A 20,624-nucleotide genomic window follows, 5' to 3' on the forward strand; every position below is an offset into this window, starting at 1 on the left:
TGCAATTTGAGGGAATTTTCAAATATCACGAGTAGTGTAAATCCTTTCTGTAGATTAGAAATTAAAGATAAATTGGCCAGCTCACGACCAATTACAATGAAGTCATTTGTAATGGAGTGATTGTTTTTTACCTCTCTAAAAGGAAAAGTCTCTTTTCCTCACAAATATTAAAAACATTACTAATTGACGAGGCTCGGAAGCTCTCGTCAACAGGGGGTGTGTTGATAAACACATATGGCCCAGCAATTGCAAAAATAACACGAAAAAATCTTTGAGGTGAACCCTCCAATAATCTCTGTACCATACTGAAGTAAAACAAAAGTGTGAACAATTCCTTTGTTATGTACGTTAGGTCCCACGACGAAAGAGTGACATCGTTCACTTGTGAAAGGGACTGTGTTGGTATCTTTACGTAATGTTGATCCAAACGAATTAAAAAATATATATTAATTAATTAAAATAATTAATTAAAACGAGTTCTATATCATGTCATGTGCCTATCTTCACTTCCGGCTTTCAACCACTCGTCATTAGCCTGCAGTAACGCTCCGCTGCAGATCAGTCAATACCAGCGTTGTCTTAGTTGATTGAGAGTCGGGATTTATCGCAATGGACCACAAAACGGTGAGCTCTATCTGTAGTTTGAGCATGGTTGTCTCACAGATATTTCATTTCGAACAGCAATACCACCACCGGCTTTAAATTTACAAGTGTTGTCACAGATGAAGAGATAAAACCCCACTGACAGCATCTCCATTTCTTTTCTACTTAATATAATGAATTTTTCCGGAACAATAGTTTTTCTCTGAATTTCGTGTATTAAAGCTAGCTTTTGTAACGGTATTAATTCTTAGAATTGGTCACGAGCTCAGAACCAGAGAATAGGGGAAGAAAGGCCGGAAGTCTCTGTCTCCTCATTGCGTGACCGATTGGATTTCCGAGAATCTTGAGCAGACTCTATACCAGGCGGGAAGGACATGTTTGTGCAGTCGTAATTTGTCGTAGACTACGAAAACTTCGCTCTATTACTGTAAAGCCCCAGAGTTCGAATCCTAGAGAAATGGAGAGTTCTACGAGGCTGATGAAATTTCATCTGTTCAACTGTGATAATACGTACAAGTTAGATTCAGTCGAAAATTTGCTACGTCATATGGAAAGCAAATATGACTTCAAGATTTTGGTTGAAAAGCGTTATTTTCGCCTCCAGCAAATTTCAGAGATGTGTGAAGCCACCATACCCAAGCTGCAAATGGATTTCGCCATTTTTGTCGTTCACGCACACGAGTCTCGGCTGTCCATCAACGAGGACAACGCTGGAATTGGTTACGCGAGATTCTACAGAGCATTGCTGCAGGCCACAGGTAAGTCTTCGTAAGATAATGAATAAGAATAAGAAAAACTGAAATAACTGTTTTGATCAATGTTTTCTTCGTAAAATCGTTTACGTGGGAAAATAGAAAACGTTGCGTTCATTGACGTTTTTCGGCAGGAGTTTCTTAAATATGGAATGGTGTAAATTCCACATCTCGAAGGGAATATATTAAAACATGAAAATTGAAAGCTATTCATCCTCTTCATTCAATTGTATATTCTGGTTCTGTATGGCGACAGGAAGACGAAGAAACGGCTGCCATTGCTTTCGATTCACGACAGACAACCCCCATGCAATTTTTGCGCTCTATCAGTATGTATCGCACTACGGACAAATGACAGGGAGCCCCAACAACGACACAGTGGCCATAAAGGAACAGGTTGAAACAACGGAAGCAGGAGTAAAACGACTGTAACAAAACAAGACATCATTCTTAATTTTAGCGGTTCTAAACGGTTAAGACAAACATCATGCAAGGATAAAGTTCATAGAACAATGATAGAAACTCGATCAGGCTTAAGATCAGACCGAGATCGATCAGAGTCCAATTTGGCCAATTTGGAGTGTAAACATCATCGCTTTCGCTTACGCCACCTGTCAGGTCAAAATGAAGAATTGTCCTTCGTGATCTTCGTGTTTTCAGAATGTTGCGGTGCACGACTGTACGCGTTTAAGTAGCTAGAAAAGCAAGAGTACGTTTACGAGGCTTAAAATTAGAGAGATAAATGTAAACTCGGGAGTCTACACTGAAGCCGCTTGCGCATTCTCTCAAACTTATGTGTGTGTTTACATCAAGATATGTCAACAATGACGTACACGTAAAGAACTACGTAAGCTTATTCTCGTATTATTGCATGATTTAAAGCTAAAAAAAATGCATTGATATGTCATTCCTGTGTTTACAAAGAACGATGCAAAATGCAATATTGCAAGCAAGTAGATCACTTGGCTAAACTTAAATATAGAACTTATTAGAATATTATTATTTCTTTCAAGGTGGCAGAGTTTTGATAGTGATTGGTGGAGACGATAATTACAGAGGAGAAGACGAGGAAGAACGTACTGTGATCTCGCGTTGGGCTCGAAGGAAGGTGGCTTCACAGTTCAATGAGGAGTGCATTGATGGAAGAAGAAGTTTCATCTTTTCATGGAACAAACAACATCGTGAGATCCACGAAGAAGCGCTGCTGCATTACTTTGATCCAAGCAAGAAAGGACAGAAGTTTGAACATCAACCAAAACTAAAACCAGTGCCCTTGCCAGAACCAGCCGTGGAAAACGATGACGAGGTATGACAGCCTAAGTTAAACTTGTTGTCGCTATCATTGGTAATTTTGTTTTGATGAAAGAATGGTAGTAACTGGAAAATCGTTAAAGGGATGGCCCTAAAAATGTGCTGGCAGAAAGAGAAATATTCAGAATCAGTCAGTCAGTCAGTCAGTTGGTCAATCACTCAGTTTCTTTGCCAATCAGTACTTCAGTCAGTCAATCAGTCGATCAGTCAGTCCTTCGGTCAGTCAGTCAGTCAGTCAGCAGTCAGTCAGTAAGTCAGTCACTCAGTCGATCAGTCGATCAGTCAGTCCTTCAGTCAGTCAGATAGTCAGTCAGTCAGTCAGTCAGTAAGTCAGTCACTTAGTCGATCAGTCAGTCAGTCAGATTGATCAGTCAGTCAGTCTGTTGGTCAATCCCTCAGTTTTTTTGCCAATCAGTCCTTCAGTCAGTCAGTCGAACAGTCAGTCAGTCGATCAGTTAGTCCTTCAGTCAGTCACTCCTTTAGTCAGTCACTCAGTCAGTTGGTCAATGACTCAGTTTCTTTGCCAATCAGTACTTCAGTCAGTCAGTCAGTCAGTCAGTCAGTCGATCAGTCATTCGTTCAGTCAGTCAGTCAGTCAGTCAGTCAGTAAGTCAGTCACTCAGTCGATCAGTCGATCAGTCAGTCCTTCAGTCAGTCAGATAGTCAGTCAGTCAGTCAGTCAGTACGTCAGTCACTTAGTCGATCAGTCAGTCAGTCAGATTGATCAGTCAGTCAATCTGTTGGTCAATCCCTTAGTTTTTTTGCCAATCAGTCCTTCAGTCAGTCAGTCGAACAGTCAGTCAGTCGATCAGTTAGTCCCTCAGTCAGTCACTCCTTTAGTCAGTCACTCAGTCAGTTGGTCAATCACTCAGTTTCTTTGCCAATCAGTACTTCAGTCAGTCAGTCAGTCAGTCAGTCAGTCGATCAGTCATTCGTTCAGTCAGTCAGTCAGTCAGTCAGTCAGTCACTTAGTCGATCAGTCAGTCAGTCAGATTGATCAGTCAGTCAGTCTGTTGGTCAATTCCTCAGTTTTTTTGCCAATCAGTCCTTCAGTCAGTCAGTCGAACAGTCAGTCAGTCGATCAGTTAGTCCTTCAGTCAGTCACTCCTTTAGTCAGTCAGTCAGTCAGTTGGTCAATCACTCAGTTTCTTTGCCAATCAGTACTTCAGTCAGTCAGTCAGTCAGTCGATCAGTCATTCGTTCAGTCAGTCAGTCAGTCAGTCAGTCAGTCACTCAGTCTTTCAGTCGATCAGTCAGTCCTTCAGTCAGTCAGATAGTCAGTCAGTCAGTCAGTCAGTCAGTACGTCAGTCACTCAGTCGATCAGTCGATCAGTCAGTCCTTCAGTCAGTCAGATAGTCAGTCAGTCAGTCAGTCAGTCAGTACGTCAGTCACTCAGTCGATCAGTCGATCAGTCAGTCCTTCAGTCAGTCAGATAGTCAGTCAGTCAGTCAGTCAGTAAGTCAGTCACTCAGTCGATCAGTCGATCAGTCAGTCCTTCAGTCAGTCAGATAGTCAGTCAGTCAGTCGAGGGTCCACAATAGGTTTGGTGAGATGCAGGATTAATATTTGGCTTTTTTTCTCGGTGATATCCGGGTTTTGAGCTGAAATCAGGGGCGGGAAGCGGGAATTTCAATTACAAGCGGGTGCAGGATTTTGTGTTTTTATGGGGTTGGGATGCGAGATTTGCAAGGGGAAAAGAGCGGGATACGGGATTTCAATTCTGTTTCAGGTTTCAAGTAATGAACAGCAACGGCCCTGTACCCCGTCAGGTTCTGTCAAGCATATTCATTATCACTTGACTATATCAGACTGTATGAGGTCTTTGAGTCCTATTGTAATCTTTTGTGTTGGCCTCTGATAACAAAGACATCTGTCAAGAGACCAATCTGTTCATTTTCGACATAGTCGATGTTTGCATCTCACGGTAATCCTGATCTCCCGATTCCTTCTAGTTTGTTATTCTTTCGACCTTTTCCAGAGCGCTTGGCTTTTTTTGCCAAGTATGGCAACATGCACCAGATGTTGGTGATAACGTTCTACCGAACGAAGTATGCGGAATTATAAATTGCGTCGCAATATATGACGAAAGTGTGTGAGCGGGAATGCGTTCCTTCGGAAAGAAAAGTTCTGAGCCCAGATTTCAAGGAATATGAAGACGCTGAAAGATTTGAAAGAAACTGTCAGGTGTGTTTACTTCTTTTAAAACGCCTTGCCTACATTTGAGTTTTCAAGACCAAGACTTCAATATGGGATTGTTTCACCGATATGTGGACAAAAGAAAAGTAACAAAGCAGTTCATCGTTTGCAAAAAAGAAACTTAACAATCATTTGTGCTAACTTATCTGCTACCCATTGAATAAAGGTAAGCCTTTTATGCGCAATTAATTTATAAAAAGTTTCTCTGTTAATTATTAATTTAACAACTTAATATTAACACAGACACGTCTTTGAAAAGTGAGCGAGATCGGGATTTTCAAGCAAAAAAGGGCGGGATGGCGGGATTAACAAGAAAAAACGGGCGGGAAAGCGGGATCTGAGAACCTTATTGTGGACCCTCTCACTCAGGCACTCCGTCAGTCAGTGAGTCGATCAGTCGATCAGTCAGTCAGTCAATCAGTTGATCAGTCGATCTGTCGATCTTTCGAACTGTCAGTCATTCATTTATTCGTTCATTCATTCATTCATTCAGTCAGTCAGTCAGTCAGTCAGTCAGTTAGTCAGTCAGTTAGTCAGTCAGTCGATTACTCTGTTAGTCATTTAGTCGTTAGTTCCTAATTTGTTTGCTCTAATGTACAAACTTAGCCATAACCTGGTAGACATAACTACAGAAGAACACTTAATACCAAACAGTGAAAAAAGAACACGCAACAGCCATGCTTTTAAATATAGGATGCCAAAAGTATCTAAGAACGTTTTTAAGTTTTCCTTTTTTTCTAGATCAATAACAGAGTGGAACTCACTGCCCGCCGACTTAGTAAATTGCAAGTCATTATCTGATTTTAAGTTAAATATAGGGAAGTATGTGAAATAAGTAAAGTAAATTGTAACTAGGAATTACTATTTATTTATCGTGTTATTTTGACACATTTACTTTTATCTTACTTATGCATATATATATATATTCTATTTTAGTTCTTATGTATAGTTGATGTGATGTCTTCCAAGATTTTATCAACTTAATAAATTTAGATGTAGATGAATGTAGATTGTTTCGTCCATTCATTCATAAAGTCTTTCTAGTAATTTTGTCCATCATTCCTCCCCCTCCCTTCCTCTTTAGCTTCCTCGTCTTCCTGTTTTCCCTCTTCCCTCCTCCCTCCCCCGACTCATTACGTTTATTGACCTTTATTTCTTTACATGTTTATGACATAGCCTCTGCACTCAGATGACAGAGAACCTCTTCTACCACATTCTGAAACTGACAGCCGTCCACGAAGACCAAACGATAAAAAAAGTGAGTTCCCAGTTGACCTGGACGAGCCCAGTTATGGAGGTAAAATTACGTTCGGGGAATTTTTGGTAATTCCTGTCTGGCTATGCTATCAAAACATATTTGATGGATAGCTGCAGTTTCTACTACTGGAGTAAGGATTTAAAGTCTATATTTGCCAGGAATAGAATAGCTCCCGGACGGATTGTGGCCAGATTGGGAGGTGTGGGGGTTATAATTACAGTTGTCCGAAATCTCAAACTTCCCGCTATCTGAACTCAAATCATTTTCCCCTGGGTATGCTTTTTCAGTAACTTACTATCAACTATCTCAAGCCCCCGCGAGCTATTTTTTAGTTTCCTTGAAAGTTACAGACAATGGGATTCAACCGTAATTACAAACCAGGGTTAATTAACCAGCAAGATGAGCGTCTTGGCTCATGGCGCGACATCACACGTGCGGCGGCCCGGAGAATAGAGAGTAGTTAAGTAGTATCTGCATCTCACGGGTGCCCTGCTTGCCAGCGCGGCTCGGCCAAAGTCAATCACTCATGCGTCAAATCCCGCCATGTACGCGGACGACAGTAGGCTCCTCCAATCATTGGGATCAACCAAACCTTAAAATACCGAATACTGTTTTTACCACGTTTCCGTCAAACTTGCAGCGCGCGTATCTGGGAAAGCCTAGTTCAGAGGGGAACACTTCAACCTAGGCTCCTCTGTTTTGGCAATACCTGACATGAAACCATTGAAATTTTATTGAACATGAGACCTTGGATCTTATTCATTTACCTTTTCTAATTTTAGTTGTTGTTGGTTTTTTGGTTAAACGTGGGTCTTCTGTTTCAATTTCGACGTCCTACGCCCCACAGACCACCTCCATTGTTGTGCACCCCCCACGTCCCTCGCTCCATTTTCCGCGCTCTACGTCCTACTAACTGCGCCCCGTTTATACTAAGCCGTACATGGCTTCACTTATAAGCATACATGTTGTTTAACTCCATCTCCAGCTCCTCGAATAATACCAGACGTTGGCACTGTACCAGCAGACTACCCAGAGGGCACGGTGCTGCTAGACACCCACCTGCATCATGGAGAAATCTCTTATGATGAGGAAGACCTTCAAAGCTGGGACCAAGGATGGCGCCCATCTGAAAAAACTGTGCGGGACCTGGGACAAGACTGGAAGACAGTACCTGTTGCCAAAGTGTTGTTTATCACTAATGGTGTTGGCGGCGTTTATGCTAAGGTGGTTGAGGTGAAACTTCGTAAGGAGGGTTGGTGTCCATGGTTATGTGCTCTTTTCATTTCATGCTTAGGGTGGTGTTTTGAAAAAATTAAGGCATGTGTAATAGCATGTTTGTGCTTTATTTGGGCGATGCTAATATTGTTTTATGAGTGGCTTCGCGAAAAGTGGCAGAACAGGCGATAAGCAACGGAAGCTAAATAATGAAGTTTAGCTAAAATGTTCAACAACAACAAAAAAAGCCTAGCTCCAGTTGCATGGTAAGAGTGGCTTATTGATTAGCCGTCTAACCCGAAATAGAAAATACGTAAGGTTTTGTTTGTCGTTTGGTTTAAAAACCGTTTAATAACTATGACCTATAAAAATTAAGGCATGTGTAATCGCCTGTTTGTACCTTATTTGGGCGTTGCTAATATGGTTTTATGAGTGGCTTCGCGAAATGTGGTAGAACAGGCGATAAGCAACGGAAGCCAAACGTTGATATTGAGCTAAAATTTTAAACAAAGTAAAAAAGCCTCGCTCCAGTTGCATAGTAAGAGTGACTAATTAATTAGCCGTGTAACCCGAAATATTGTTTTGTTAATCTATTGGTTTAACAATCGTTTGATACCAATAATGTATAATGTAAGAAACAACAACAGGGGCAAAGCCCAACTTTTCCTTACAAAATCACTATAGCAAAGTTCATGAACTTTTTCTGATGTGTTTTGCCGAGGGAATTCTTTATAAGAGCGAAGCGGGCGCTCATCGAAAAAATGAATTAAACACAACAAGGCGATCAATATGGACGTGGCTCAAGTTTTGTTTGAACCCTAAATGACGCCATTCTAAAATCAAAACACAAATAAGAAGTAACAGTGACCCTAATGATGAAAACACATTACCATTGAATGCTTTCATCTGTGAACAAGTGTTGAATATTCCATTATCCAAGTGAGACAGCGACAATTTTTTATTAACAAAACTAAAATAGCTGATGCGTTTTAAGCCTCGGACTGGAATAAGTATGAAATAGGTACCTTTTCAGATATTTATCATATTTTCTAGTTTGGCTGTTCAAGTTTCATTATTTAATTGCATGAGTTTGACTAGAAGGGAGAAAAATACGTGTGTAACTTTGTAATGATACCTGATGTAAGGAATAAAATGTGAAACGACCGCATGTGTAGTTTGTGATGTTCAATACATATATTCTCATGTGTGGTTTTAGTCTGTGGAACACATGTTTGTTTAGAGATTTTCAAATTTAATTCTGATTTCCTAGGCGAGCAGCGTGCTTCGCTTTCATTGAAGAAATAACTTGCAGGTGCGTCAATGTCGATGGTTCTTCCATTGGGAGTGAAAAGCAGGGAAAGGCTCATTGAAATACATGTGATCGTTTTAGCCCCAGCTCTTCTCAAACTCATTAACAATTCATCAAGTTTAAACAAAGGAAATCATGACAGTGACGGTGTTTGGATATCTGATTTTAATTAGCATAGATTTTTACGATTTTATTTCTCCGTTTTCTCCTTAGTATTAGTTTCGATTGAGAAGATATATCAAACACTCAAGACAGTGTTTGACCTCATTTCCAAACACCTCGAAGTTCGTCAAAAATACTCCGCGGTGCGTCGTATTTTCAACTCTATTCTCGGTGTTTGGAAATGTGGCCAAACACGGTCTTTCGTGTTTGATATATTACATCCTACACCTGCCAGCCTGATATGTTTTGCTTCGCGTCGCCCCATTAACACAGTTAGACACGTGTGCGTGACAAGCAGACCGATCACCTCTTCTGATTTTTTTTTTTTTTTTTTTTTTTCAAGTTGATTATGTTTTTATGTTTCCTCTGGCATTTTTTAAATGGCAGAAAATCACCCACGTGAGTCTCTCCAAACACCGGTCCCGTAAAAGCTGACAAATTATTCGTATGAAAACATGGCTGATTCCTAGTCACTGAATTATCTTTAATTTTCTTTAGTAGTATATTTGCTTGGAAAATAGCATTTCCCCACTTAGCAAGGACACCTCAGAATATAATAACAAGAAAGAAATTCTAAAATTATAGACTTATATTGTCTCTCTCACACTCCTTCTCAGGCCTAAATTTCTATACAAAAAAATAATATACTGTAATTACAGTGGTAGAAATACTGACTATTTGCACAACTTAAAAGGTAAAAAACAAATTTTAAAAAAAAACATAAATTAGGGTCATGTAACAGCTCTCGTAAGGTCTCACATGAATGGCTTGAAACCCTTTGAGCATGAGAGGAAAATAGAACAAACAACAGAAACAATGTCCCCTAGCCCCAAAACAATAACAGCTGCTGCAATGACGACAAATAGAATGGCAAGCTTACCAGAGCTACTACACTACAGTAAATTAAGAGGTACATAATGATTACAGGGGAAGAGTCACTCGAGCTTCATCGGCCAGAGTAGCTCTAGCTTCTTAAGTCCTCTGAAAACGTCCAGCGAGCATCACAACCAGATGATGCAGGCTAAAGCATGAATCAATTATTTTGTAACATTTTCAAAGGAAATGGCCAATAGGCCAAGAGCCTGCTTCATTTACCGCAGGTGATGGTGTTCTGGTTACTCTAAAACAATAATATAGAACGCGAGTACGTTCAGCAGTTTTATTAAACCCAAAAGTACATTTTTTTTCGTAGACAACAAAGGAACACCAACTCCTGTAGCATGAAAAATCGAAAATGTTTACATATGAGAGGGGCGCTGATTGCGCAGACAATGTAACATCCGGGACATACGTGCTCTATTATTTCAAGCCGTGTATCTATTCAACAAAAAGATTCCATGTTGCCCTGCGTCTGTTCAGTATTAGTGTAAATCTATTAGCGTTCTATCATGAATGCCGTTCTCTGATTGGCAACGCTACTCACTAGTTATTCTGTTGTAGATAGTGAGTAGCGCAACAGTATGCGCTTGTTAACAAAATGACGACCGCGTCTTTTCGTTTTTGAGGTGTCTGTGAAGAGAATTTTGAGTAAAGTTTTGAACGACTTGTAGATTTAAACTAAAACAATTAGATTATTCGCTCTCGAGCTCATTATCTAATTGTTTAAAAGATAAGAGATGACACAATGATTGAGGTAAGAACAAAAACGTGACTTACGAGCCGTTTGGCGAGAGTGTTACTGATGTTTCTTGCCATGTCATTTAAATGACCAACATGGTTTCGCTTACTTTGGTGGCAATATATTGCATGTGAGTGCCTCTAATGATGGCGGCAAGCCAACAGAAAGAATGGAGAGTAGTCAAGTAGGATTTTCATCCCGGGGCTACCCTAACCCGCCATCTTGGATCCGCCATCTTGGATTTCACTATTTTTTTAGTCAACAAATCATTCCAGATTTAAAATGGCTCAAAAAAGTAATAATTCCGTGAGAAGCCTGGACTCTAACGGGCACTTCAGCGCTAAGCATCATGCAATTACCCGAGGGGTCGCGAGAAAGGGCGCGAGATTTCAAGTTTGCAAAACTCACAACAAACATGGCGGCGCGAGCTAGGCCTACTTCGTAAAACTTTGTCCCACCTATTTTAGTGAGCTGTTTGCGATATCGCTTATTTTATCTTCGAAAACGTCCATCCTTCAGGTAATTTCAAAAGAAAAAAAACATCCTTTTAAACCGCTGTACTGGAGCGTAAACTAAAATTGCGATTGATGTTGCGATCGATCGCGCCGGCTATCAATCTAAAAACAGCAGGAAAAAACTACTGTTCAAGTTTTCTTCGTTCTTTTTGCTAGGCCAGATTCACCTTCGGGTATTTATGGTACTCTTGTCTACCGCTTATGCTGTTAACGACAACAGCAAAAAGAAAACACTATTCGCCTTTATTCGCGTGGAATTGCGGGCCTTACTGAGCAGTGGACTGCCTTCACGCGTGCGCAAAGTGCGATCTTGCAAAGTCGAGATTTTATTATTCAACAGCATAAGCGGAATGCATGTGCGAAATTAAAAAAAAAACTGTGGAGTGGAATTTTTCTAATCTTGAAATTCCATTTTTTAAAATTTAAGCAAAATCTACTCCGCAGAATTTTTTCTAATTTTCCCTGTTTCTTCTTCTTTGTGTAATAGAAATATTTTTATAAAAAAACAAATATGGAGTCACCGGCTTAGTTTTTAAGATAGATGCAATTGATGGAAAAAAGTGGGTCAAGTTTGTTGCTATGCAACAGAACAGTGCAACCTTAATTTATGACTTAAACACAACGCAAGGTACAGTGGAGAGTTACCTTTAAAAAAAATGCACAGCCATTCAAAACAGCGCAGTTCAAACCCTGAAAAATCGCACCTAGTTCTAAAAGTCTCAAAAAAAAAAACAGGAAACTGTTTTGAGCCACCTTAAGTTACTACGGTTCTACTGTGTCTCTTTACTAAGACGTTCATGGTTAAATTTAAAACACACTTGTATTTTAAAATTTTAATCTCCAGTTCCTCGAGTAAAGTCAGGCGCTGGCAGTGCACCAGCAGACTACCCGGAGGGCACGGTGCTCCTAGAAACGTGCATGCGTTATGGACAGATCTGCTATGATGAGTGGGACGTTGAGAACGGGAACCAAAGATGGCAACCATCTGAAAAAGTAATGCGGGACCTGGGGCGAGACTGGAAGTCAATACCTGTTGCCAAAGCGCAGTTTATCACCGATGGTACTGATGAAGTTTATTGTAAGGTATTTGAAGTGAAACCAGGAGCCATAATCGGGGACGGAGACCGTAAGCGCGCGCCATTTCTAGTATTAGGGTTGTCCCCATGATATGGGACAATAATTCTATTTTTAGAACAAATTGCGCCATCGCCTGCGGCACACGCGCGTACATGCTGCGAGGATTTTTGCGGATGTCGCGCGGAGGAAATGGCGTCCGAAATTCCCGAAAATTTTCATGTTTTTGGCCCACAACTCAACGCTTTCACGTCTGTTGGAATTTTGCTTAAGTATTTTCGTCGTAAGCTGCTCCGGTTTGAGTGAAGTAAGACATGGTCGAATTTAGGTATGTTCCGCTGTAAGCTTATATATATCGCTGACCAAGTTGTGTTCCGACGGATGCTTCTTTTACATGAGCTGTACATTACTCCACTTTAAATTTCACATATGTTGAAGATTAACAGCTTTTCCATTACACAGCAGAAAACTAGCTGGATATATTTAGATATAGCAGAGTTTCAGGGCCTCGTAGTTTCCTAGCTCCTCTTGCCACACACTTGCGAGGAATTTATCAGTCTATCGCGACCGAAAAGTAAAACAAAATAATTGCCAGTTTGAGTTTCGCTTGAATTTTAAGCAACGCTTGATGTTTCATCCAAGGCCCAATAACTTTACGTCCGTAGATACTGCTCAGTTTTATTCGTGTAAAAATCCAGTAAATTCTCTGTTGTCAATGAATGAGAGCGCCCGCCGATGCGTGTTTTCCGTACAGTCAGTAAACATGACAAATTGTACTTCCGCCGCTCTTTCGTGTGAAAGCGTACATCGAACTCAAACAATAACTCTATAGTTTTTAAATATGTTTAAGATTGATAAATGTTTGAGAACATATTAAAAGCTAAGCTGGAAATATGTGAATAAAGCAGAAATAATCAGCAAAGTTACGATGACGCTTTCTTTAATCAACTTGGAATAACGATTTCGAGTTTGTTGATCGAGCTATCAAAACTCCTTGTCTATTTTCATTTTCGCAGTGTAAAACTTCACTATGCTTATGTTGAAGAAACACACATGATGTTAGTAGCCTTTTTTGCGTTCGTGAAATTTGTTACAGCATCTCAGCACAAAAGATAACGAAAGAAATCTTTGTCAAGATTTGTTGACAATTCAAACACCGATTCGGACTTGAAAGTGCACGAGCTGCACTATGCAAATGAGCTAATTGTACGCGTCAGACTTTCCTTTCAAAAACTTTTGCCAACTCACCAAACAAGCAGAAACAATAAGAAACCGTCAAAACAGGTTTTGGTTATGATGAACCATTGTCTGAGAAACTCACAAATTAACTCGATACCAGAGTGTAGAGTTTTCTTGCTATATTCTTAAGTCAAACAAACGCAAAAACATACGCGTAAGCTTACAACTAGCGTGAGCAGATCTTAGTATTCATTCCCAGCGCGAGATTGAAGTCTTGTTTTCGACCCTGAAAAACCCACCTTTTCCGTTAGCTCAGAGCATAAAACTACATATAAGCGCCCTGGTTCGTATTCCCTGCCTTATTCCCTGCCATCGCTGTGAAAAATACGCAAAAGAATCCCTCAACTCTCACCATTTGATCACACAACGTGACAACATCCACGCGAGAGCCCCCGACACGTGCGTGAATCCGCGCGGATATATGACGTCAGGATGGCGCAATTTGTTCTAAAAATAGAAAAATTGTCCCATATCATAGGTGCGCGCGAATCCCGACACTTACGGTCTCCGTCCCCGATTATGGCTCCTGGTGAAACCTCATAAGGAGGAGTTTCTTTACCGTATTTACCAGGGATGTGAAAGGTGGGTTTTGGATAAAGCATACTTTCTCGTCCCTTTGTATTGGATTTACGTTATGATAAAGTCAAGGTACGTATAATCGCGACTCTTCATTGTATTTGGGAAATTTATGAGTGGCTCCGAGAAAAGTGTCAGCACAAGCGATAAGCAGAAAGTTAGATGATGTTCTGAACAACATCAAAAAGTCTATTTCCAGCCATATGTTAAGAATGGCCAAATAACAGTCAAATCCGAGGTTAGAAATACCTTAGTAAGAATTAGTTTAAAGCCATTTTATGTCTGCCATCTGTACAATGTTAAAAACAGGGAGAAAAGCCAAATTTACCTCCACAGAATCATCATAGGTACGTTTATAAACTCATTCAAATGTATTTCTTCCCGGGCGAACTCTCATATGAAAGGGACGGAGACGCTCTTCGAAAAAAACTGAATAAAACCTCTCGAGGCGATCAGTTTGGGCGTGGCCTAAGCGTTGTTTGAACCTTAAAAGATGCCATTCCAAAATCAAGACGCAAATAAGTACTCATAGTGACCCTTACGATGATAAAGACATTGTCATTGAATGCTCTCATCTTAAAAGAAGTGATGGAAATTCCGTGCAGATCTATAGAAACCATCATCCAAGTACTGAAGACGGGCGCTTTTACGCAGGTTTTGAATGCAAGCCTAACAGATAGCGTGATTGGTGGAGACACTGGCATCCTATCCTGAACAACATGATGACTGATAGCAAAGTTAGCAATTACACCTCCACCTTTTCACAAGAGATGTCCCCCGCGGGATGTTTCATTGACAATTTTGTGTTTCGAGAAATAAACTTCCTTTCCGCGCAAACCATTTTACCAAAATTAAAATAGTTGATTTAAGTATATAATAAGTTTACTTTTCCTATAACAAATATAAGAAATTTTTTTGGCTTAATATCTTCAGCTTAATATATATATATATTAACTATCAAGCTTGTATTGTTCATTACACTTTGGCCGGAGAATACTGTTTATACTTTTAGCCTGAGAACGTTTTTAGATTTTATGATGATATATCCTGGCTGCGGCCATTCTATATTGTAATTCTCTCATATTGTTATACACCAGCCTATACTCATAATTTAATTGGTGTTTCAGAGAATTTACCATTTGCTCTAGTTTGGCTATTTTCATTAGTTGTTCTAGTTTGGCTATAACAGAGACAAATATATGTAATGTTGGTAATGATACCTAATGGTGCAATAAAATATGAAAAGACGGATTTGCGGTTTGTGATGTTATATCCAATCTCATGTCGGGTTTCAGTCTGGAGGACGCAAGTTTGTCACGGTTATGAGAGTTCGAGATTGGACCACATCGTAACCTAGCAATGCTTCCATTGAGGAAACCCCTTACCGTGGCCTTAATGCCGAGAGTTCCTCCACTGGGAAAGAAAAGCAGGGAAGAGCTGATTGAAATTCATGGAAAAGTGATCGCAGATAAGTCCATTTCAGCCCAACTGACCTCACCCGCGTCAGTGTAATGTGTTTCGCTTCCCATCGCCCCATAGGGCACGTCTCCCTGATCGCCTACTCTTTTATCCCTCGCTTATTTCTTGTGTGTTAAGTGTTTCACCACGCATGAACCTCTTCAAACTCCCAGTTCCCAGTTCTGCTAATATTTGACAAGGTCTCCTATAAAAGTTATGACTGGAAAAGTTTTATTTTGACTCCCAAACTCCAAATTAAATATTTTTTATTGCATTTGTTAGCTTGTTTGCTTGTTTCCATGTTTGCTTCTTTTTATGTTTGTTTCACTGTTTGAGTCCTTCTTTTCTTCTTTGCCTCTTTGCTTGTTGCACCTCTGTTTGTTTGTTCGTTTGTTTGCTTAGTAATAAAGGGGAATGGAAAAAAGACTACTAGCGTCGGTTTTTGTTTCTGAAGTTCTCCATGGGAAAATTAAAATTTGTGCAACGTACACTCAGCCCAGGCTGAATATTCGTATTTTTTTCACGATTTTAGGCTATTTAACAATTATTCCATGAAACCGCGTTGGATATGAAGTGATAAATAACCAACGAGCGCGTAGCGCGAGTTGGTTATGATCACTTCATATCCAACAAGGTCGAATGGAATAATTGTTTTAGTATATTCTTAATCGGGTTTTTGCCGCCGATTTTTATTTCAACAATTTTACAGAGCGGAAAATTTTTAAACTTGGCGCACTGTTTTCCATATAAGGTAAAACTCCGACTAATGGCTCATAGTCGGAGTTTTTGAGCCAATCAGAGAGCTAGAAATGCAATAGTCGGAGCTGAGAATATACTAATACTGTTTATTCCAACAGCGAGTCAAAAAAGAAAAAAGAAACATCACCATTTGGGCTGTGTCTACACAACGTCACATTGTCTGTCCGGTCCTATCATGACTTTGATGGCGTGCAATAAAGCGTGGTATGGCACACATGACTTAGAAATGTTATTAGCATCGAACAAACGTGCAAAATGATATTCTTTTCAAAATCTCGGCCTCGGGTTTATTCGGAAAAAATTCTTAAAATTTTGCAAGTTTCAGCATCGATATTGTTATAAAATGTATTCTTATTAAAAAAAAAAAAGTGTGTGTGGACAATTCGCGCCGCAAGCTAGGGGAAAAAGAAAATAGGAAAATAAACTTCTCATTGTGATCACGGTACTCTCTTATCGGTACCGCCGGGGATCTGGGTCGGGATAGTGTTTCACGCAACAAGTGTGTTGCGTGACAGTTTTTCGTTACTAAGAAATTGAATTCTGAGAAGTTTGCTGTTCGACGTGTCCTTCGGGCTGCAGCTGAGCTTTGCGTCAAGGAAGTAACTTCTTACGTTTTATCTGTAAAATCCTTGGAAGTAAAAGCTGGATAAAGATGGAAAGGAAGTTAACGAGGTTTCATCTTTTTAACTGTGATAATACGTACAACTTGAATTCAGTTGAAGCTTTACTGCTCGAAATGGAGGATAAACTCAAGTTAAAGATTGCAGTTGAAAAGCATTATTTTCGCCTGCATCAGATGACGGAGATGTGTGAAACTGCCATTCCTAAACTGCAGATGGATGTTGCCATTTTTGCCGTTCATGCTCACGAATCTCGTCTCTCTATCAACGAAGAAAACGCTGGAATTGGTTACGGGAGGCTCTACAGAGTATTACTCCAAGCGGCGGGTAAGTTCATCAGGATTAATAAAATAGCGCCAATAAATTTTGAATTTCATTTCTGAGGTCATTGATTCAGAAGACGCTGAACTGAAATACTTAAATTTTAAGTTTAAGTAGGGTGTTTTGCGATGGACTGGTCGACTAATTGTAAAGAGTAAACACAGCTTTCGCTTTCGATTGCAACACGTGTCAGAAAGGGACTGAGGAAAAGCGGAAGTTACTTCCGCTTTCGTTTCATCACGATATAAAGCCACTTACTAGTAATCAATTTCGTGACCCAAATCTTCCCTTAATCTCATTTGTAACACTTGTTTTCTCTTGAGTAAGGAACTTACCTTTTCTGGCTTGCAATAAAAAACGGTATTTTCTTCTGGTAAACGAGATCTGTTAAACAGCCATGACCTATCACGTTCTGCCACTATAAACTCTTCCTCGGTTTCTCACGTTTGTTACTTATATAACCTATTATGAAGCAAAATTAATAAATAAACGAACACAGAGAAAGATTCGGGAATTTTTCCTGTTGCTGACATTTCTCGATTAATTTTATTCTTGTTGTTCCAGAGGGTAAAGTGTTACTAGTTATTGGTGGAGACGATCAATACAAAGATGAAGACGAAGAAGAACGTACTGTGATCTCGCGTTGGGCTCGAAGGAAAGTGGCTTCACAGTTCAATGAGGAGTGCCTCGATGGAAGTGAAAGTTTCATCTTTTCTTGGAACAAGCAACACCGAGAGATCCACCAAGAAGCGCTGCTGCATTACTTTGATCCAAGCAAGAAAGGACAGAAGTTTCAATATCAGCCAAAACCAAAACCAGTACCCTTGCCAAAACCTGAAGAACCTAAAAACACTCCAAAAGAGGTATTAGTATGTTGTTATTTGTTTGTAATTTTGTTAGAAAAGTATGGTTCTTAGAACCTTAGACATACCCTCACCCCTTCCCCCCAGAAAACAAACTACTCAAACGTCAGCATTAAAATTATAATTTTAACACCTGAATTGCTCTTTCTGGTCATTAAAAATATATTACGTGGATGACTTTAATCAAATTTTTGGCTTTGAATTACTTTTGATTTATGCAATTCGTTCGTTCCTTCCTTCCTTCCTTCCTTCTTTCTCCCTTCCTTCCATCCTTTTTTTAATTTCCTTCCCTCGTTCCGTCCTTCATTAATTCGTGCATTCATACGTACTTATACAGTTGTTCGTTTCTTTTATCGTTTTTTTTTTTTTTCGTTCGCCAGTTTGTTACGTTACAGATTCACTCATTCTCTCATATTTTTATTCGTTTATTTATTCATTACATAGCCAACGGGTTTGATGGATGAAAACGGAACCCGTCAGCGAAGACTAAACGACCTGGATGGGCAGACAACGATTGATGTGGAACCCCCCAGTTTTGAAGGTAAGATACTAACAGAAAACGACAATAAGTTACATTCAGCTGTGATGTTGCGTCACAATTGTCACCATCAGTAATATTATTAAATCTTGAATGAGAGAATGCAGAATAGGAAAAAAACAAGAAGCCTGATAAAAAGTTGGAAAGATGAACCTAGCCAGTGTAAGTGAAAAGGGGGCAACTTGAGAAAGGAGGGAAGGCAACCGTGCTCTGGCGGTATATCGCCATTGTTCTGTGCTCCAACGTCCCCCTTACCACATCACACATTCCACGTTCCTCTTCTTTCGCCACACATTTCGTCTCATGATCGTTTCGATACTGCAGTCGAACTAGTTCTCCGTTCTAAAGTAATCATCTGGTTATTCAAAGTCAAGAGATTAATTTAGACGCTGATTGTACAGCAGATGCTATATATAGTAGAACGCCCCCGCCCCCTCCCAACCTCGTACTGTTTCCATATCACTTGGAACCTGTAAGCTCATACTTTTAGAGTGACATTTTATATTTAAACCCTAGCCTCTGGATATTTACCCTCAGACTACCCAGATGGCACTGTGCTCTTAGACACGCGCGTCCTTTATGGAAAAATATCCTACAAAGTAGAGGACGTGAAGATCTGGGAGCGAGGATGGAAGCCATCTGAAAGAGCCGTGCTGGATCTGGAACGAAAGTGGCAATCAGTCCCTGTTGCTAATGTACAGTTTATGGCCAATGCTGTTGGTGGAGTTTACTGTAAAGTGTTTGAGGTGCAATCTCCTGATACGGGGATTTTCTCGTGGGTGAAGAGTATGATAGTCAATTGTAAACGCACAACTATCTGCACTACGGCTTGTATACTGGGGATGATAATTTTTGGTATCTGGCGGATGTCGACCTGGGAGCAGCCTGGGGGCGCACCAGATGTCAAGTTGCCAGGTCCGAGTAGAGTTTAAGACTGGATTTAAAACAGGGGCAAAGCGTTAAGAAAGAGGAATTTTAACGATGTCTTCACCAGCAACGACACGCCCCAGGGACAGTAGAAACAATATTTAGAAATTGCAAATAGTCAAATCAACCTTAAAGTAGATAAATAACGTAAATGACGAAGCGAGCGAAGCTTTAGTACTACTCTATGTGAAGAGAGACAGGGCAAGTAATTCCCCCAAGCTAAACTAGAATCCAGGTCATCCCCGAGATTAGCTTGGGGAAATTATATTACTTTCGACCCTTTCGGTCAAGTGTCTTCTCAGTTTTGTTTTCGATAACTATTTATGGCTATGCGAAGTGTAAGTTCCAGCTACGTTTATGATTTAGCTCAAAGCTGCCAGTAGGGTGGTTAAAATGTCATGTAAAGCTGACAGTTATAAATTAAAAGTATTACTGTTTTCATGTTCACTGCTCGCCATTTTGATAGACTTTTATGTATATCGTAGGCTCATAAGTGAAGACTGGGTATCCAACATTCTCATATTTATGGTATGTATCGGTCTATCAGACTGATGCAGTTCTAAATTACAAGCTGTGGCTCTGTTAGTTTCTGGTGTGGGGTGCAGGATTTATGCAGCAACTGCTAGTAATATTTTTGAGCACGATTTTGTTGCAGCAACTTCGTGACACTTACAGCATCACTACTCCATATGGCCAGTACTATTACTTGGGTAATTTAACGATGGCAATTGTTGTATTCTACTACTTACAGAGCTAGACAACACTAAACACTTCTCAAGCTCAAACAACATTAGCATATAGCATACATATATTGATAGATATCGAGTTTAAACCTTCTACAGTCGGCTTGTATTGGAAATCATCAATAGCCTCCCAGTCGTGTTCAAAGACCTATAATAACGACTACATCATTAGGCCAACCTATTTATAGACCCCTACCCCATTCCTTTTTGGTTCTCAGTTGAATGACGTTGCTCTCCCTGAATTCTCGTGGCTCAGTGGATAGAGCACGCGTTCGGTGTCCGGGAGGTCATGGGTTGGATTCTTGTCGGGGAGTCAGAGTCTTTTCTTTGTTCCACGCTCGTGCCATGTTGATCAATTCACCTTTCACATTTCATTACCGACGGAGCTTACAATTTACCATCTTTGTTTACTTATCGCAAAATTACATTCTTTTCAAAATCTCAGCCTCGGGTTTATTCTTAAAATATTCTTAAAATTTCGTAAAAAATTTCAGCCTCGATATTCGAGTGTAGAAGACATCACACCGTTCTTTCTTGGGAAAAAAGGCCTTGGAAAGCTTTGCATT

The 20,624-nt window shown here is 40.0% G+C and overlaps 2 protein-coding genes across 5 annotated transcripts; both read left to right on the top strand.

Moving 5' to 3' along the window:
- Positions 1–518: 518 nt before the first annotated feature.
- Positions 519–8,501, top strand: LOC110044238 (uncharacterized). 3 transcript variants are annotated; one of them, XM_089293331.1, is made up of 5 exons: positions 519–624; positions 1,208–1,361; positions 2,369–2,661; positions 6,040–6,160; positions 7,107–8,501. In XM_089293331.1, the coding sequence occupies exons 1-5, from the start codon at positions 610–612 to the stop codon at positions 7,526–7,528; spliced, it is 1,005 nt and encodes a 334-aa protein (XP_089149457.1). In that variant the 5' UTR covers positions 519–609; the 3' UTR covers positions 7,529–8,501. The 3 variants fall into 3 exon arrangements, with proteins under 3 accessions (XP_089149457.1, XP_089149455.1, XP_089149456.1); XM_089293329.1 differs by lacking the exon at positions 519–624 and having other exon boundaries at positions 855–1,361; XM_089293330.1 differs by lacking the exon at positions 519–624 and having other exon boundaries at positions 855–1,361; positions 6,040–6,121.
- Positions 8,502–16,563: 8,062 nt separating this feature from the next.
- LOC110044219 (uncharacterized) lies at positions 16,564–19,762 on the top strand. 2 transcript variants are annotated; one of them, XM_020749732.2, is made up of 4 exons: positions 16,564–16,993; positions 17,552–17,850; positions 18,295–18,391; positions 18,926–19,762. In XM_020749732.2, the coding sequence occupies exons 1-4, from the start codon at positions 16,699–16,701 to the stop codon at positions 19,318–19,320; spliced, it is 1,086 nt and encodes a 361-aa protein (XP_020605391.1). In that variant the 5' UTR covers positions 16,564–16,698; the 3' UTR covers positions 19,321–19,762. The 2 variants fall into 2 exon arrangements, with proteins under 2 accessions (XP_020605391.1, XP_020605389.1); XM_020749730.2 differs by having other exon boundaries at positions 16,565–16,993; positions 18,905–19,762.
- The last annotated feature ends 862 nt before the right edge of the window (positions 19,763–20,624 follow it).

The sequence above is a fragment of the Orbicella faveolata genome, unplaced genomic scaffold, assembly GCF_042242905.1.
Source record: "Orbicella faveolata isolate gen_17 unplaced genomic scaffold, um_ofav_v1 contig_25, whole genome shotgun sequence".
Taxonomy (NCBI): domain Eukaryota; kingdom Metazoa; phylum Cnidaria; class Anthozoa; order Scleractinia; family Merulinidae; genus Orbicella; species Orbicella faveolata.

Coding starts and splice junctions, on each gene's coding strand:
- LOC110044238 (XM_089293329.1), top strand. CDS start 1,061: ATGGAGAGTTCTACGAGGCTGATGAAATTTCATCTGTTCAACTGTGAT. Junction 1,362..2,368: donor AGCATTGCTGCAGGCCACAG/GTAAGTCTTCGT, acceptor ATTTCTTTCAAG/GTGGCAGAGTTTTGATAGTG. Junction 6,161..7,106: donor GGACGAGCCCAGTTATGGAG/GTAAAATTACGT, acceptor CTCCATCTCCAG/CTCCTCGAATAATACCAGAC.
- LOC110044219 (XM_020749730.2), top strand. CDS start 16,699: ATGGAAAGGAAGTTAACGAGGTTTCATCTTTTTAACTGTGATAATACG. Junction 16,994..17,551: donor AGTATTACTCCAAGCGGCGG/GTAAGTTCATCA, acceptor TTGTTGTTCCAG/AGGGTAAAGTGTTACTAGTT. Junction 18,392..18,904: donor GGAACCCCCCAGTTTTGAAG/GTAAGATACTAA, acceptor TTTAAACCCTAG/CCTCTGGATATTTACCCTCA.